Here is a 20,625-nt window from a genome sequence, read left to right on the forward strand (position 1 = left end):
TTAAAAAATAACTTTTGGGGTCAGTAAGATTTTATTTATTAATTTAAAGAAATTAATAATTTTATTCAGTAAGGATGCATTAAATTGTTCAAAAGTAACAGAAAGACAAATGTTATAGAAGATTTCTATATTAAATAAATGCTACTCTTTTAAGTGTCCAAATGAGGACCATGGAAGCAATGAAAATCAACAAAAGAGAAATGTGCAAGTGCTATGGCAAGTCTCAGTTAGCTTAATGTAGTCTTTTAAAACTGATCCACTTTGAAATTTAATTTTAATTCACTAATTAAAAAATCTAATTATAAAAGAAGCATATTATATATGCATAAATTGCATTTTTTTAATATCTTCTGTAAAAAAAAGAAACTGTAGATCTAGACATGTTGCTGAAGTAGTATAACTATAACACTAATGTATCCAAAAAAACTGAAAAATCACATTTCATATCTGTTACACCCATCTGGCCAGGGAAAAAGTTTTCCCAGAGACAGGAATATGAAGACAAGACTTTTTCATATTTTCCCTGTCTCTACTCATTAGCAAGCTTTACCGCTCTTCTTCATACTTTCCCTCCTCAGTGGTGTATCCTCTCTCTTGCATATGGCTTCACTCTGTGAAGAGGACGTCCCGCCGTCAGCGTGCCTCATTCTCTTCGGTGCATGTTGGCTGGGCTCCACGGCAGAGTTGAAGCCAAGACCTGTCTAGATAGCCCATCAAAAAGCACTCTATGTGAGCCCACACTCAGAGATCTGGTTTTTCTGTGAAGTTCTTCATTACTGTAACTCTCATTATTTCATTATCTAATAAATGAATGGCAAACTACATGTTTGATAGTATTGTGAAAAGGGAGAATAATGTCTTTGAAATGCTTTCAAAAATTGCACATCTAGTATGTTGTTTTTAGCCAGGTGCTACATCATCAGCTAATAATCTGAGTGAAAGCTTTTCCATGAACCATCACAAAGGCCATCTCTTGAGCGCATCAGCTCTGGGATGTTGTCTAACGTCCACGTCCGGTAGCTATAAGCAGGGTGCTGCTTTCCCAACATGGGGTCAAACTTAGCGTTAAAACAGGGAGTAATCAGATCAGCCAACTAGGGCTTTTTCTAATCGTCCTGATGGAAAAGTGTGTTTTTTTCGGAGGCAGGAGTCAGCGGTAGGATGAGTTATTGTGAAGTGATGGACTACCTCAGACCAGGAGCAATCAAAGAGATAGCCCTTGCATCTCCAAATTACTGCTGCCCGTGCCTCAGATTCATCAACGGGGTGCTGGTGGAGATGCCGGCCAGGAGGCTTCGTACAGTTGTAGGCCCTCACACACACACATACACACAATAGAACGAAGCACTCAGAATTATTTGTGGAAATGAAACCTCTGTAACAGAAGACTGGATCAGTGCCTTCACCTTTTCCCACTCACTGAAATTAAATGACATTTATTTTCTGTGGCAACAATGCATGGGAAATGTTTCAAAACGACTGATTCCGGGAGCGATGCGATGAGGTGATTGATGGAAGTGATGTAAGAATCCGCGTGTGACATCTGTAAGTGCGTAAACTAATGGGGGAATTTCATTAGTCTCTTTTCCAGGATCAAAATCGTTGCTGTTAAAGAATTCTTTCATCAACACTGCTGATATTGAGTGCAAAAAGCAATTGTGCGTAATACAAATAGCATGTAATTATGCTAAGAGGACGAGATGTTTTTACTCTGAATGTGGCACCGAATGTTTTCTTCACCTCATCTCACCTTCGAACTTTCTGAACCAGACAAACAAATGATGCATGATTGGATATTTAATTTCATTTATTTATTGATTCTGTCAGTTTTCCATTCGGCTATCTCATACAATATTACCAGCGTCGGAGTACAGTCGTCCAAACTTGTCAAAGACCTGGCAGGTAGTGAAGACAGTCTTGAAGGGCTGAAATGATAAGCACATTGATTGGATGTCAGCAGTTTGAAAAAGTGTTTTACACTCAGCAGAGATGGTGCAATTATTAATAGTTTTTCCATTTAACACACACACACACACGCACGCACGCACACACAAACAAAAATACACATGCTTCCACCAAAGGAAAATGTTATTGCTCAGAGTTCACAGTTATGTCGAAGTATCAACAAATATTTCTCTTTAAAATCTTTAAAAATAACTTTTGGGGTCAGTAAGATTTTATTTATTAATTTAAAGAAATTAATAATTTTATTCAGTAAGGATGCATTAAATTGTTCAAAAGTAACAGAAAGACAAATGTTATAGAAGATGTATATATTAAATAAATGCTACTCTTTTAAGTGTCCAAATGAGGACTATGGAAGCAATGAAAATCAACAAAAGAGCAATGTGCAAGTGCTATGGCAAGTCTCAGTTAGCTTAATGTAGTACATGTAGCAAGTTTTTTTATATATAGTTCTATAATAAATAAAAAGAAAACAAATAGAATAGAAAAAGAATAGAGCAAGCTAGCGTTAGTTTTATTTGTATTTATTTTTTAAGAAAACAAGCAGTTAGTAGTAGTGTTGTCAAAAATATCGATATTTCGATAAATATCGATACTGAAATATCTGAACGGTACCAATATTAATTTCCCGAAGTATCGATACACCGATACTAGCCGAGCTGTCACTTTCACTTCTCTCCAAAGGCGCGTGCCGCACTCGTCTCCTTCGCTCTGGTTAGCAAATAGTGAAAAGTGAAGTGAATAGAAAGATGACTGCTCTGGTTGTTGAAGAACACAGCAGGAGCGCTATCTGTAGGGATCTATGATCTCCGCGATGCAGAGAACGCGCACGGAATCCAGTCATAAAAACGGAATTGACAGTTTAACGCTGAATGTCACGGAATTTGTCAAAGTTTGGATGAATTAATCAAAAGTAGGTCATTACACTTAAATCAAATCGCGATATGGACTAGTATCTGTAAATATTAAGCTGCAAAAGTCCATGTAAATATGAATCCTGCATGTTCTGCGCGTCTCTGTGTGAATGCGCTGCACCTGCGGTTTTGTTTACTAATGTGGCGCTCGCGGTGATTTCAGCGTCTGCCGTCTCAATGAGGACATAAATACATCAACAATATCTCCAGAACTGATCTGAAAGGCACTTTACCAGCATTTTACCATTTAATTTGAGTAAAACTAGCATCATATCATACACACACAGAACTTTAAAGGTATTCACGACAACCCGTCAAAATAAAGGTTCGGTTTAACTTAGCCGAATTTTAATTAGTACATGTATTAGTAAACGTTAGTTTCAATTAACATTTAACTAAGATTAATAAAAGATTAATAAATAAATCAACAAATGCAGTACCTCAAGACATTTTTTTGTTCATGTAAAATATACCGCATGTTCTCGACTTGTTACATTTATCTTTAAATTAAAAAAATTACCCCCTTAATATTGTGGCAGTTTTTTTCTCCGTGGTATCGAAAATGGTATCGAGTATCGGTATTTTTCAAGGTATCGTATCGAAGTTAGAAATTCCAGTATCGTGACAACACTAGTTAGTAGAGTGCAAGTCTAAAAGGGACATTTAATTTAAAAGTCTGTGAAAGTGATTTTGTGCCTCTTTGGGATCACACAATAAAATGACGTTCACTTGCAGAACGCAAGCTTCTAGAGGGCACACAAGTCTGAAGTAATGAGTTTAGGTAAAGGAGGATCAGAACCATTTTTAACATTGATAATAATAAATATTTCTTGAACACCCAATCAGTATATTTTAATTGATTTGATTTCTGAAGGAGACACCGAAGATTGGAGTAATGGCTGCTGAAAATTCAGCTTTGCCATCACAGAAATACATTACATTTTTAAATATATTAAAATAATAAATATAAACATTTTTTGAAAATGTTATTTTACATAGCAATAATATTCAATAATATTACATTTTTCTTTTTTTTTCTTTTTTTACTGTTTTTATGCAGACTTCTTTCAAAAACTTTCAAAAATCTCACTGACCCCAAACTTTTGAATGGCAGTGCAAAAAAAATAAAAAATAAAAATATCAGGATCAAAATAGAGAAAACAGTAACAGTCAAAAAGTGCATGAGAATGGAATAGATGAGAAAATTTGGTTTATTAGGAAAAGAATAGGACAGTTTGATGGGAATAATTTGAGTTCATATTGAAATATGAATTTTGATGACAGATTATTTTTTGCAAATCTGAGCACAATTTAAGACAAATTCTAGAGCAGAGATGTCAGATCATTATGGTTTTTTCACTATGGCCAGGAGAAAAATATGTTTAAGTTTAAAGGGATAGTTCACCCAAAAATGAAAATTCTGTCATCATTTACTCACCCTCAGGTAGTTCCAAACGTGTATGAATTTCTTTGTTCTGCCGAACACAAAAGAAGAAATTTTGAAGAAAGTTTGTAAGCAGGCTGTCTTGGGGCACCGTTGACTTGAAAAAAAAAATACTATGGAAGTCAATGGTGCCTCAGAACTGCTCTGTTTCCCACATTCTTCAGAATATCTTCCTTTGTGTTCGGCAGAACAAAGACATTCATACAGGTTTGGAACTAATCAATAAATAGAAGGCGGCATCAGTTTACTGTCGGGGATTTGTTGTGTCGCATCGCGCCACATCCAGTGTAGACAGCATCTCTGATTATAATGGATTCTATTTTATTTTGTCGCGTCCGGTGTAAAGACTTGCCGAGTCACAGGTCTCAAGTCCAAGTCATGTCTCGAGTCATTGTTGTCAAAGTCGAGTCACAAATATTCTTTGATTATGTCGAGTCAAGTCACAAGTCCTGAAATTTGACTTGACATAATCAGTGACTCGAGTCCACAACTCACAACAAGTTTTACAATATATTTCCACTTAGATCTAAAATTAGGAGTTAAAAGGTGTTTAAAATGACTACACGCAGAAAGATCGTTCTCTCTCTGCTCCCTACCCTCGATCCCTGGATGACCACGCTAACCTCACAGTAGCTGCTGTGACTAGCATTGGCTCTTTATCACTGCTATAATACATTCTCCCAGTCAGCCGGTTAATGATGAATACATGAGCCACAACAAATCCTGCCCTCTTTTTTTTGCCACACTGCACAAAATATCTGCGTCAGATATTTTTAGTTGGATTGGATTCAGTTTTTGCTAGTGGCCTAGTTGCTGCAGCAGCTACACAGGCTGTCTTAAAGCGTCTTTCCAAGCACGCTGGCTCTCAGTGACCCCCCCTAGAGGCTGACCTGGTCTAAAACACGCCACCTTCATCTCCACAACTGCTTAATATAAGAGCCTGTGAGGAGCGTTGCTGCGTTGAAATGGAAATAACAGGTTTGAGTAAGAATAGGAAGAGGAAAGGGAGGTTGGGAGAAAGGCGATTTAATTATATATTTCATTTTTTAAGACTAAAAAAAGCCGAAGTTGAGCAAGGACAACCTAATGTCATAGACTGGGGCGCTGACTGTTTCCCTCTGGCAGGCATGCATGTGATCCCTCTGTCAGTCAGCGTACGCCACCATGACAATCATCTGTGTGTCTCGGCCTCAGGAAACGCTGCAACTAGCTGTCCTTGTAAACAGCACCCACACTAACTCTTAACAACTGCACAGAAAATGCAAAAGGACACTGTCTCCAAAGTGGAAAATAGATTCATTCACATTGTTCGCTATATGAAAAAAAAAATCTAATAAAATATATATATATATTATCGCAAATACTTTGATTGTTGTTTCATGACAAGGCTTAGTTGTAGACGCATAATTAGATGACTAATGACTGATGCCAGTCGGTGTAGATTGCTACAGTATGTATGAGTTGAACTACGACTGGTTTAAGGTTAATACAGGGGGATGAGAGATTAGTTGAGTTCGCAGTCTTACAGTGGCAAAGGCCAGAGGAAGGAGCAAATACATAAAAATGAAGAAGAGAAGGTATTCAGAAATAGACTGTGAATGACAGAACTCATTCTCATGGATAGAGGTGAAATTGGGGCAGCAGAAACATTCCAGTAACACTCATTTGTTCTGACATACACTGACAAATAAGCTAATTACATAAAAAAGATCATATTCGGTAACACTTTAGAATAAGCTTCCATTTATTAACATTAGTTAATGTATTAACTAACACGAACAAACAATGAACAATGCATTTATTACACTATTTATTAAACTTTGTTAATGCTAGTTAATGAAAATACAGTTGTTCATTGTTTACTCATGTTAGTTCACACTACATTAACTAATGTTAACAAACACAACTTGTGAATTTAATAATGCATCAGTAAATGCTGAAATTAACTAACTAAGATTAATAAATGCTGTAGAAGTATTGTTCATTCTTAGTTCATGTTAACTAATGTTAATAAATGCAACCTTATTCTAAAGTGTTACCTCATATTCTAATTAAGATCGTCAAATGTTTTGATTGTTCGATTGTTTTATGTACTGTTATATGCTGCAAAATTCTAAATATATTAAAATATATAGTATATATTGAGTTATATTTAAGCTACAACAGTTTATTTATTAATTTATTTTATTATTATTTGTGATTTTTGTGTGCGTGTTCTTTTACGCCAAATGATTTTACTGATACATATTATATTCTACAATTTTATTTATAAATGAATGAATAAATTAATAATAATGATTGAATGCTGCAAAATTAAATAAAAATCATATTATATATTGACTTATTTTAGCTATAACAATTTATTATTTATTAATTTATTTTATTATTATCATTTATTTGTGATTTTTTGATCCCGAATATGTATGTATGTGTTCTTTTGTCAAATTATTTTATTAATACACATTATATGAAATCTACAATTTTATATGAATTTTATTTATAAATGAATTAACGATTGAATAATAATGAATGTATTGATGAATGAATGCTGCAAAATTGCAAATATATAAAATATATTTACTTCTATTATACTATAACAATTTATTATTTATTTATTTATTTTATTATTATTTGTGTTTTTTTGAAAGGATATGTGTGTGTTCTTTTAATTCCAATAATTTTATTAATACATATTATTTTTTTAAATGAATGATTAAATTAATAATAATGAATTAATCATAATGAATTAAATGATAAATGAATCAATGAATTAACAACAATACATTTTTTTATATTGTTATATATATATATATATATATATATATATATATATCAAATATGTATTCTGTCTACAATCAAATATGGAATTTTTCAGAATTCTAGCATATGTTCATAACCGACTATAACAAATGCCCTTAATTAGAGACAGCCAGACACATTTCTAAAGTGCCCTCAGTCCTTTTGAATGTATAAAATGAATCTCTCCTCTAGCTGATGTTCTTATTTGTCACGTCAACATGTTCTCTTAAAATAGCCGTACTGATGTTCTTTGTTATCTTTCACCTCAGAGTGTGTTTCATTTAACAGCTACATAACAGCAGTGGAACAACAGAAGACTTCAGATAAGCACTCAGGGCACTTAGACACTTTTTAGCCCATATTTTAAGCAAGCATTTGTTGCCTCTCCCTCCAACATTACCCAATAAAAACAGACAAGGGATAAAAAAAAAAAAATATGAGATTGATTTATTTGCTCCAATGTTCTTCAGAATGAAGCTTTTTTATTTTTTTCCCCTCACAACTGAAACCAATTAGCACAGCTAGCACTTGTAGTGCAGAAGGTAGGTCAGCCCGGAGTAATAAAAAAGTATTGACTTTTCTCTGACTGTAAGCAGGCTGAAAGGGGTGCCGCGGCCTTGTCGTACATGAAAAGAGCTCCATTAATTTCACTTATTTCAAGAAGGGCCCCTGTCAAGTCCTAATGCGTCCAATGCACTTTTCGCATTCATACACGCTGACATCTTAGCTGGGCCTCAGCCGAAATGAGTTTACATTATTTTAGCTAGTGAGAAGTTGACGGCGTAATTCCCACTGCACAGCTCTATACAGGCTGGTAGGGAAATGGCAGAGGACTCTTTCATACGTGGCTACTCCTGGCTCATTCTAAAGGGAACTGAACGTAGCCTTTGCGCTTTTGACTGCTCAAATGCACATTAAAGTATTTGTTGTTGTTTGTGGACTGACAACATTTTTGGTAACGTGTGAAATGCTATTTGAATTTAATGTGAGTTAGATTTTGCACAAAAAAAAAAAAAATGTTGCACTAACATTTTATATTTTAAAGAGCTTATGTTCCCAAAAGCACATATGATATGCACATACACTAAAAATGGTCTCCAAAAACATCAATCAAAAACTTAATCAGTCTAAGGTAAAACAGAAGCTCTTTATGCTATATTGTAATCAGCCCAATTTGACATGGCAGTGCATAATTATATCACCTTAATCAAATGCTTGATGAAATGCGCATTTTATAAACCTAACGTACAGGTTTTTTTTTTTACGCTGAAAAAGTCTTTTTAGCTTTAAAAAAATGTAATTTAAAAAATACTCCCTTTTGAAAAACAAGGCGACACATGCACAAAAAAAAACCAAACAAACAAACAAAAAATTCGGCAATGACAACAATAATTGCAATACGTTTTAAAGATGGTGGTGGGATGAAAAAAAAAACAATAAGCAACAATATTGTGCAAATATTTATCAGTGAGGAAAACAAAAATCTATTAGAATATTCCTGTGATAGCAAAGCTGAATTTTCAGCAGCCATTACTTCAGTTTTCAGTGTCAAATGATCCTTCAGAAATCATTCTAATATGCATAATAATATATATATATATTTTTAAATATACATAACAAAATATTAAGTATTAACTTCTTTCAAATATATTTTATTGGGTTTCACTTCAAAATATTGCAGAGGGGATGTAAGGACTGTCTAATTATTTGAAGGTTTGCAAACATTTATTCAGTAAACAAACATTTTATTTTGTGGATAATCACTCTTATCTAAATCCTTATTTTACTTTCTTGCACTATTCAGAATGCTGTAGATTTGACAATTAAGTCACTGAAAATCATAAACGTGATATAATCAAGTTATTTCAGGTGACATGACCCTAATATAGCTCTCAATCAGACAACACACTCTAACACACACAGGCAATTTCAGCAAGATTAACTGGCAATACCAGAATGATGCAGTTTTCACACAATTACGTAATGTTGTGTGGCTAAAGTAATCCTTCTATCTCAATTGAAGAGACCTAGTGCATAGCATCTAAATGAGATTTCTGTTGAACTGCAACAATTCTCATGTAACACAAATCCCTGTCCTTGGATGCTAACGTACAGTAACTCTGATTTCATTAATTCATTCACACCGTGAAGAGAAAAATTATTTCAATTCATGCTAATACAAAATCTTCAATAGCTTTCAAGTAGCTGCATGAGCCACAGCACAGATGAAATTCAGAAGGGTCAGTTTTCATTGTAAAAATGACAGAGGTACCACTTCATATTTGTGTAACCCGCATAGAAGAAAGCACAGATGGAGGAAACGGTGTAAAAGAGCTGGGGGTCAGAAAAGTACATGATACTGTGGAGTCATTTTATTAGAGCTTTTCTCACTCTGCCCTACGATACAATGTTTATTTGCATTGTGCTTTTTCTAAAACTAAAGTATGAATGTATTATGCTTGAACGAAGGTGCTGATTTCTGCTGCTGGATTCATTTAGATTGTTTTGTCCAGATGCACAATTAAAATAAATAATTTGCAATGCATATGTCTTTAAAATACACTTTTAAAAAGATCACAATAGATGTATGTCTCAAAAGATGAATAGATATCTTATATCTCACAATATAATTTAGTCGTCTCATTATTTGTCTTTATATTTCACAATTTTCGCTAATTAAGTCATATTATATATTATATGTTTGCCATTTAAAAGTTTCGGGTTGGTAACTTAAGTCATCCGTGATTGACATTGTTAAATTATCTTTGCTGTTGAAGGATGATATTAATTTTCTTAATGTTTAAGGCAAAGGCCATTTCAAATCAATCGCGACGCATTATATTTATTTACTATTTATATGAATGGCTATAAAAAAGGAAACGCTGACATAATAGAAGAAGGTGTAAAGTTAATTGATACAGATGTAAGAAAAAAGTGAGAGACGTGTCAGGCGAATTGTTTATTACGTGGCAAATGAAGGGGCCGAGGGATTTTATATCCCTATAAAATAAATATAGTGAATCACCCAGAGGCTCTTGGTCACTAATGTAGTCCGGTCTGGAATATGAGCATATGTGTGTGTGCGTAATAGAAACACTCACATGCTATTTCCTATCCTGGAGTCAAAGCAGGTTGTCCTACTTTAATATCACTTATTTATTGCTCATTATGAATATCATTCGGATTTAAACACACCTCATATATCACACATATCATGGTGATGCATTATTCCGCCAGTGATTAACAAGAGCAGCAACTAACAAAGAATCATTTTAGGCTAAATATTCCAGTTGCCTACAACAATAATTAAAAAAAATAAATAAATAAAATCTACTCCGGTTGTGCTTAGAGGCGTTATTCGGCAAGGGGACAATGGAGATGGGGGTCTAGCAGAGGGAGTTTGGAAAATAAATTACTGAAGCAACATTAAAATAGAAGAGAGAGAAAATAAATGTAGGCTCAGGCTGTGTGCTGGTATTCTGGTGCTAGGATATATCAGTTTGAAAACATGATTGATGAAAGTCTAATGCAAGATGATGGAGAGGCTTTTGCACCGAGGCAATGCACTTTATTAGCCACCATAATTAGCCCTGGTTGTTCAATTTGTTAGAATCGGTGGTGATGATGCAAAAATCAGATCGTAGGGCTGGCTAGTCAGCGTATAGCCTGATGAAGGGTCATCCTTGTCAAGGGGCTATTAACTTATGCACTAATTACAGAGGAGAGGGAAACGTGCGCACCCCGTGCCTCTCTGTCTGTCTGCATCACTTCTGATCCACAACTAGGCTGACAACACACCGCTGTGGACCGTCACTTCATATCTGAAACAGCTCAAATCACTAATACCACCTTCCACTGATTCCATTTAAGGGTGTTTCTTCAACTACAAGAACTTGTGGACATGTAGAAATTAAATTTTTAAATTTTTAATAATTAAATATTATTTTTTTGATACTTTTGATACTTACCGGTGTATTTAATTGGTTTACTACCAATATCCAACAGTGTGTATGTTGTACATGCACCTCAGAAAATTATTTTTTCACCTCATTTTTTTTCCCTGAACCATCGCTATTCAATTTTGAGGTGGAAATGACATTTTTAAGCATTTTTGGAATTAAGTACCTCACTGCCTTAAATAGCTAGCAATTTAAGTTTCCTAAATACAATTAAATAGTATTTCATATTTTTTGGATAACTCAGAAACGACACAAAATAAAAAATAATCTGCTCACAATTGATATTAACAGATTTTCTTCATTTTATATTTAATTGAAAGCATTCTCTTTACAGACACCATTGTAAAGTGTGCTTAACTTTTGATAAAAACTATTATTTTAAAACTTTATAATAACAAACTTGTTGGAAATGAGAACTAAGGGACAGTCAATTTTTTTTAACTGATAAATTCAAGGGAAAAAGTGGCTTCATATAATGAAAATGTAAATATTTTAAGTTTATTTCACACTTTTTAGATTATATTTTAAAATTCAATATAATTTTTTGGATATATGTTTGGATTTTAAGATTAAATACATATAAAGATCAGTTAGTTTTGTGCCTAATAAACAGCCTTAAATGGAAGAGGAAAAATGACAGAAGGACAGACAATGCAGATTTAATGCTTAGATTTAACGTTTATATCCATAACAGTTAAATTCACTTTGTTCAGGAAAACTTTTGTTTCTAATGGACTTCAGTCTTCAAAGAAAAAAAATAGGAACCTCAAAAGAGCTCTATAAAAAGGACCTAGATTCAAATATCAGAGGCAAAGTTCATTAGTTATGTATCTGAGCATGTCTGAAGCCTCTGTAATCCTTCCTGCATCACTTCCTTTTATCTCCACAATTGAGATAAATCACCAAGCACTGCTTTCAGGTTAAGACATGTTAATCTGGGAAATAACACATCTCAAGGTGTGGGTCCTATGAGGGGTGGGATGAACAAATGAACAGAGAAGAAAGGAAAAAGAGAATGGGTGTAATTAAATCAGAGATGCACTTGGAAATTACCATATCCATCATTATCTTCATGTGAGTCAATGCGAAGGAAAAAAGTGAGGGGCTTAGGAGATTTATTAAAAAAAAAAGGATTGCGTGCAACGTATTTCTCATTGGTAACTGTCAAAGGTAGGCAAACGTGGAACATTTATCAAACCACAGACAAATGACACTGGGTTACTAGTTAGACAGTGTAATAAGTGCCATCTAATTTCCTCTTTAGAATCAATTTATATTTCAAAGCTTGGGATCGTCATCAAGGGACAAAGCTTTTCCTGTGAGAAATTAGAGATGTGAAAAGTTTTCTTTTCACATAACGTATCTAACATACCTAGCACAAAATACCTTTTTCAGGCATTTTCCACATTGCATTTTCATATAGACAAATATATTAAAATAAGAAATGTTTTACATATCTATTATTATTTTTAAAATTATTTTATTATTAGCTTTTATTATTCTTTACGTATCTATTTACCTCAGATAGATCTTCAATAAAATGTAAAAAAAATTTATATACATAACATAAAAAGCTTCGTAATGAAGGTACACAACGGTACAGTATTTTGTTTTATAAGACAGAGATACATATTCTAACTGCAGTTTGCATAAATCCAATATCCGAATCAAACCCATCGAGAGTGTCGGCATCTTAAAGCGTGTAATTCTCACGGGAACATCAGTGCCTCTGGCGCCTGGGTCTCTGTGTGACCCGGGTTAAATGGAGGGCATCTTTTGGAGTACATTACTCTCTTAGAAGTCTAATGCATTTTGATTAATCAAAAACAGCTCTGCAGTCGCACTCTTCAGAGAAGGATGTAAATAAATATATAAGCAAACAAAATAATTAGACAAGCAAAACGTACCCTGCACCCCACAGTGATAGAGGAATGGATGGGCTCCTTGATGATGAGGTGGGAGAGAATGAGCGAGTTCTTCCAGATAACTCATCCAAATAGTGTTGAGGGGAAAGAATAATCCATTCAAAGCAGAAATGCTGTGCGTACTTTGCATGAGCTAGCTGCATCAATTACAGACACTGAGGCAGCTTTGCTAAGGGTTAATGAGCCTGGCGTGTGCTAACAGATCAAACGCAAGAATGCCATGAACAAAACTGTAGATGGTTACTGCTCCATGCCTGTTCGTACGAAACCTCAAGTGTAAAAAAAAGTAATGAGGACTTTATTTCTTGTACTGTAATTGTGAATTTATATCTCAGTAAATATATGAAAACAAATATATATATAAAAATCACAGTAAATATATGTATCAATTTATGAACTGATGTAATCTTTCACAATATGATTTTATATTTCACAATAGGAATGTATATTTATTATGCATTTACCAAGCACAAGTTTGGGGTCTGTGAGATTACATTTATTTATTTATTTGTATTTAAACAAAGTCTTGTATTATTAAGATGCATTTATTTGATTATTTGAATATTGTGGCATATTATTATTTTTTTAAATTACTGTGTTCAATTTTAATATATTTTAAAATGTAAGTTATACCTGAATTTTCAGTAGACAGTATTTACTCCAGTATTCAGTGTCACAAGAAATCATTGTAATATGCATATAAATCATTCTAAAATGCTGATTTGGTGTTCAAAAAACATTTATTATTATTATCAGTGTTGAATATGGTTCTGCTGTTTAATAATTTTCTGGAAACTATGATACTTTTTTTTTTCTAACCAGGATTCTTTGATGAATAGAAATAACAACATCAAAAGTACAGCATTTATATGGAATAGAAGTCTTTTGTAACATTATAAATGTCTTTCATTTAGCTTTTGATAAATTTTATGCATCCTTGCATTATTAATATATACAAAAAAATCATATTGACCCCAAACTTCTGAACAGTTTGAACAGTAGTGTATGTAATACTGTGGTAAAGGTCTTCTGGGTAGGGAATCACCCCTGAGGCTGAGGGTTTGCCTCATGTTTAGCTATGGATCAGTGATAATCCTTAATATGGTGTCCTATGCCACATCAATTATGTTGATCATAGTCTTCATTGCTGTTAGACGGTGTGAGCACAAGCCTCAGACCTTCACAGCAGGGCTCGCAAAATTTCTAAATCTCTGGTAGCCCTTCGGGCAGGTACTCTTCAGATTTTGTTAGCCCGAAATTAATTTAACTAGCCCAAATAAAATAAAGACCATAAATGTCAATCAAAAACATTTTCAATACACAAATATCAACAAATATCAAGGAAAGAGTTTTATTTTACTACTTACAAGGTATCTGCAGAATTCTTAAAAATCTATTTAAGGCAATTTGAAAAATTATTTCTAATACCATTTAACGTATTTAAAACCTTAAACTCTTCAATTTAGTTGTATCAAATTTAAGGACCCGTGGGAGCAATGTTCCCTCTAATTTTTTTTCTTGCTGAGCAAAACTTTTCTCTATCGGGCGGACATTTCGGGCACCTGAGCAAAAGCATTCTTTATACCAGACCTGTACAGCACGCTCACAAAAAGGTGTGTACATTTGAACTTTAATGTGCTATTTATATTTGATTTGACCCTTGATGTAACTAAATGATGTACATTTTAGGCTACCTGAGAAAACATTTTTACTGCAGTTCAAAAGTTTGGATCAATGTTGGAAACAGTTGTACTGCTTTTTTATTTTTTTTATACTGTATTTTTTGGGACCTGTGATATTTAAAAAAAAGAAAAAGTTAAAAACAACAGTGTTTAGTCAAAATAGAGATTGTGTGTTACTGGATTGACTGGAGTATTGACTGGAGTAATGATGCTAAAAATTCAGCTTTGATCACAGGAATAAATGCTATTTTAAAGTATAGGTATTAAAATAGGAAACCAATATTAGAAATTGCAATAATATTTCACTATATCACTGTTTTTTTCTGTATTTTTGAAATGAATACAGCCTTGATGAGCAAGAGACTCAAAGTCAAAGACTCAAAAACAAGGTCAATTATTTATCAGGTTTATAATATAGCCCTAACATAATATATTATCAAAACAAACTATTTAAACTGATAGAATAGAATAGAAAAGAATACAAACTGAAGCAAAACTTAAGCTGAGATCTGTAAATTAAATATAAAAACATGAACATGTGAATTATTCTATAGCTGTATAAACATGGTTATGAAGTACAGTTTGTACAATACTCTTGTGTGTGACTGTACATGTTTCAGAGTTTTGTTACGTTCTTTGCCCATCCTCCGTTATTTCCAGCAATTAATCAAGCCACTCTTCTTTAATACATGAGGATGTTTTATCTCACATGCCATTGCGTTTGTGTTGTCTCTCGTGTTGAGCGCACCGCAACCATTGAAGTATTCAGTTTCTACAGCGACTCATTTGGTGCATCGTTCTCTTTCTATGAAACCTGTAAACCGCATTCACCGGCTCTAACTCTGTCGTGACATCAGCTCTATAGCGGTTTGCCCGAGCATTGCTATTCTTTCCCTTTTACTGGAGGCATTCAATCAAGGCTTCCCAACTAATTTTTGTGTGCGCGAGGCACATTATTTCTTCTGTGCTGCCACGCTCGTGCTCAGCTTAGAGGGAACACTGCGTGGGAGCCCTGTATTTAAGGTAGCCCGTCGGGCAGGGCAGTGATACATTTTGGTAGCCTGACTGGAAAACACAATAGCCCCGGGACGTCGGGCTAGCGATTTTGTGAGCCCTGCACAGTATAAATCAAGACACACTGGGCTACTTTCCAAAAGAATCAGAGAGAAGCACGCACCGCGTCTTTTAACTTGTGACATATTACGGAATGGCATAGATATGGTGAAGCTAGACCAAGAACTTTGAGTGTCTGATATATTCAGGGAATGACCTGATGAATTCTGTTCCCTCTCAAAAAAAAAAAAAAAGTCAAAAATTTTATGCCATACAGATAACAATTAAAACGCAGAGCGGAACGAGCTGCCACATCTAGTATCAACCAAGCATACATGAGCGGTGTCAGCAGTAGGGGCTCTCTTATTTATTTCATTCCGGAGGAGGTATTTCCGGGCAATTGCGCTGGATGCAGAGGGTAGTGCCTGCTGGTAAGAGCTAATAAAGAACTCTCATCCATGAACGGCCTTCAGCAGAGACACAGTCAATTACCTAATGTGAGGACTTTGAGGGGGGAGAAAGCCTTTTCTCCTCATTTACTTGTGGGTATTTATTAAATTGCTGTCAAATTTGACAAATTTGCGACGCTCAACATGGAGGTTGTTTTGGTGGGGGTGCGTGGGTTTAGAATACAGATCCCATATCCCACTTCCCGAATCATGCCAGCACACAGAATGTGTTTTGGCAGTTCTGCATGTGCATGCTAGCGAAACGTGTACCTTTTTCCCCTTGAGGTACTCCTTGTGCTCCTCTCTGAAGTGCTTGGTCCCATATGCCACCTGCTCAAAGGGGGTGGAGGTGTGCATCATGCCCTTGTACTGCTTATTTCGGCTTGTGTTTGAAAATGGAAGAAAACTGTGTGAAAAGAAAACAGAAATAGGAATTAAGATATACTTCATAAGCTAATATACAATGAATATTGAAAAAACACGTTCAGAAGTTTGGGTCAGCAAGATTTTTAGTTTGAAAGACATCTCTTGTTCTCACAAAGGCTGCATTTATTTGAGCAAAAATACAGTAAAATCAGTAATATTGTGAAATATTAAATTTCAAATAACTATTTTACTATATTTTAAAATATAATTTTTTCCTGTGATGGCAAGGCTGAATTAATATCAGTCTTCAGTGTCACACGATCTTCCAGAAATCATTCTAGTATGCTGATTTGCTGCTGATTTGAAACATTTCTTTTTATCATCACAGTTGAAAATGGTTGTGATGTTTAATATTTATGTGGAAACTGTGACACATTTCTTTCAGGATTTTTTTGATTAATAAAAAGTTCAAAAGAACAAATCTTTCGGGTTACACTTTATTTTAAGGTCCGATTCTCACTATTAACAAACTATTAACTATGACTTTTACCTCAATAAACTCCTAATTTGCTGCTTATTAATAGTTGTTAGTTTTAGGTATTGGGTAGGATTAGGGATGTAGAATATGGTCATGCAGAATATGTGCTTTATAAGTACTAATAAAAAGCCAATATGTTAATAAACTTCATGCTAATAAGCAAAGTTAATAGTGAGAATTGGTCCCTATTTTAAAGTGTTACCATCTTTTGTAATATTAGTTATGTTTGATAAATTTAATGCGACTATGCAAAACTATTTTTTTTACAGTGTATAAATAGCCAAATTGACATTTCCAACATTAATTCTATTAGCCATAATGCATAAAAAATGTAGAGCATAATCTCAGTGTCGGCCCAATTACTGGCCTCTGGTCTTGGCTAACATGCCTGCTAAGAGCTAACGCTCTGCTATTTTCACAACACAGCACATGTTACTTATACATCACCATGTTGCCTCATCCCTCCCTCACAGGCACTTTTCATTCTAGTCCAGATAATTTCCAAACCCAAATCGTTGTGATGTCTTGTGGTTGTGTCTGCACATGCTGCGTGTTTGCTGGGCACACGTTCAGTGCAAATAGCGGTTACTTAGGAAAAATGCCAGATGTTAATTACAGTGAGGTTGATTTTGTAAATTGTACCCAAGACACTTTGCCTGGAGGAAGATTTATCCAGTGCGGTACAAGAGGTGTCTGCGCGAGGCTGGGTAAATGTCCGCTGGGCATTGGCTTGGCTTGCCACAAAACAAACAAACAACCAACAACCTTGGCACTTTCTGTGAACACAATCTGCAAAATAAAAATAAAAATATTCCCAATGCTTGTTGTGTCGGTTCCCTTTTTTGATGATGAAACCAGAAGTACAGGTGAAGCCCTGTCCTCTTTAATGAAATCAAAACAGACAAATATGGAAAATGTAACCATAATCGCTCCGCCTGGAAAAGCAAAAGTTGCACAAATACGGTGCAAAATTGGCACATATTCAGAGTAAATAAAACAAAAACAGATGGGATCGTTAGATCAAAGACTCTGTCTCATATTTCTGCATTGATACTTTCTGAAACATCTGTTTAGGAAAGATAATAATACTGGCTGGGCCAACTGAAGTGAAACTTTCTGGCAGAACTGGAGTTTGTTTGACACTCTATTTAGTCATTTTCTTAAAGAACCATCCTGAACAAGATCATTATTTATTAGAGGGCCTCTCCTGTCACATGAGTACCACATAAGCAATAATGCTTCCTAAAGCTTTGATGGCGCAAGGCAAAAAAGGGGGTGACATCAAACACCGCGCTGGCCCTTTAAATAATGGCCCAATCTCCCACAGACATCCTTATCCACTAGAGACACCAGCCTCCCTACAAGACAGATTACAGTGCAACCCATGCTAATGTGCACATGGGACGGACATCACAGAGCAAAAATTAATGTGGCCCCAATGTCCCAGAATACACAACGCTTCTGCTGCTTGCCGGCTGTTTCACTTACTGCTTTCATTGCCACTGAATTGCATTTTAATAGGGTAGTTTTTATTCATTGAAAGCCATTAAGGAAAGTTTGACTTCTCGCAGGGGATCTTTTGGCAGTGCAGACCAATGCCCAGTGACAACACCCTAGGAGGCCACCAAAACAGGAAAAGGGGGAGTGTTTGAGGAACTAGAGAGAAAGAACAGAGAAGAGGCAGAGGGAGAGAAAAAGAGAAATATGTAGAGATACAAGTATTCAGTTTTCCCCTTGCACATTTGTAAGCCAACCTGCTAGGTAATATTGGTTTTAAATGGAACAGAATTAAAGACTAATTAATAATAATAATAAAATGATAAATGAAAGGAAAGCTTATATGCTTACATAAATAATTCCTTAGATATTATTAAACTTTTATTTTATTTACTAATTTATTTTAAATAAATCATTAATTTGAATTGTCTGTGCAACCTAATTTAGTCTGGTTGATTCACTAATATTAACTAATATTTCTGACTTTAATAAAACAAAATTATTTAGTGTATTTATTATATGAAACACATTACTAGTGCACCTGACAAAATATTTTATAATGTAGTTCTCAATGTTAAAAAAATTAAAATATTTTTAAAATCAATACACTTTACAGTCCAAGTACTTATTCCTTGTCAAACTATAAGCCAGCTAGTTTAGTGCAATATGGAGCTGTTTGTTTTTCTAAATAATGGTAATCCATCCCAGCATTTTCTGCATCGGAGGCTGAGGAGACATCACTAGGACTGAAATTAAGCTGGTGGTGAAAAAAAAAAAAGAGAATAGAAACATTTTGGTAGCTCTTTGAAACTTTCCGTAGAAAATTAGCAGGAAACGATAGTGGGATCCTGGATCAAAAAGACTCTAATCATGCTTCGCCATGCCCTGCAGACACCACATGTATAATACGATTTACACAGTAACCACCTCTCCTATTACAGCCTGTTTGGGGTATTCTGTGTTAATGGGGTTAGCTAATTTACTGTTTAAAGTTGGAGCAAGAAGAAAAAAAAAATTAAACATGATTAAAAAACACTGCACATTGAGCTGGTAATTAAAATAAAACGGAAGGGTTTTAAAACAGAGATGCCACTGTTCAAGTAACATTGTGAAAAATGCTAATATGATAATCCCCTGCAATAATTATATAGCAGAGAAGACAGCTAATAATGTCTCTGCAACGATGAAATGAAACGCAGTGTAGGGCTATTAATAGTCAAAAAAGCTGTATTTTTGGCCAGAGTTGCTGTTGTTTGTTAACTTATTTAGCAACTAACCCCACTTGAGATTTTACCATCTGCTCCGAACTTTGAGAAGTTCTTTTGTGGGGCTTCTCTTGATGTGTGATTAATGTGCATCTAGACAATGTCATATATATATATATAGCCGGCTTGACATTAAGCATTCTCATGTGGTTGTCTTTCGGACAAGTAAATTTGTCATTTACTTGTCCGAGTATAAAAGTTACTTGCCCGGAGAGAAAAAAATAATTGAGTTATAAATATAATTATTTATTGTGGTTATACAAAACAAATTTAGTTTATTTAGTTAGATTTTTCTTTTTAAATAAAATAATGAAAAAAATAATAAAGTGTGATTATACTGTTATATTTTAACATAAAAAGGGAGTATTAATTACAAATACAATTATTTTATATTAACCTTAAAAATAAAATGCTAATATGTCCTTCTTTTTTATATATGAATTTTCAAACTTAAATTTTTAATTTTTTAATTAGAGTTCAATTTAATCAGACAATTAGTATAATAAGACATTTGGGCTGTTACCAAACTAATGAAATCAGTATCAACAAAATTCATCTTTGCAATGCAGAGGAAACACAGAAACTGCATCTGAAATAAAACGTTGAAAACTGATATTTTAAATAATTAAAAAATACTGTAAATGTGAAATTAAAACCACCAGTAGGCGGCATCAAGTCGCTGTTTATAAGTGAGTCATTGCGACTGAACCGAATCGTTTAAATGGTTGATTCATTAAGGAACGAAACACCGTCATGTTGCTCAGAGACG

At 34.3% G+C, this 20,625-nt stretch overlaps 1 protein-coding gene across 1 annotated transcript in view; it reads right to left on the minus strand.

Annotated features, from left to right (window-relative positions):
• Positions 1 to 1,790: 1,790 nt before the first annotated feature.
• Positions 1,791 to 20,625, minus strand: part of LOC306850208 (spermatogenesis-associated protein 17-like) — a 39,472-nt gene continuing 20,637 nt past the window's right edge. Inside the window, exons 9-10 of the mRNA XM_079385715.1 lie at positions 16,461 to 16,596; positions 1,791 to 1,925 (exon numbers count right to left, since the gene is read on the minus strand). Coding sequence (XP_079241841.1) covers positions 1,845 to 1,925; positions 16,461 to 16,596 — 217 coding nt within the window. The 3' untranslated portion in view covers positions 1,791 to 1,844. The remainder of the gene's footprint in view (positions 1,926 to 16,460; positions 16,597 to 20,625) is intronic.

This window comes from Barbus barbus, assembly GCF_936440315.1.
Source record: "Barbus barbus genome assembly, chromosome: 30".
NCBI classification, from domain to species: domain Eukaryota; kingdom Metazoa; phylum Chordata; class Actinopteri; order Cypriniformes; family Cyprinidae; genus Barbus; species Barbus barbus.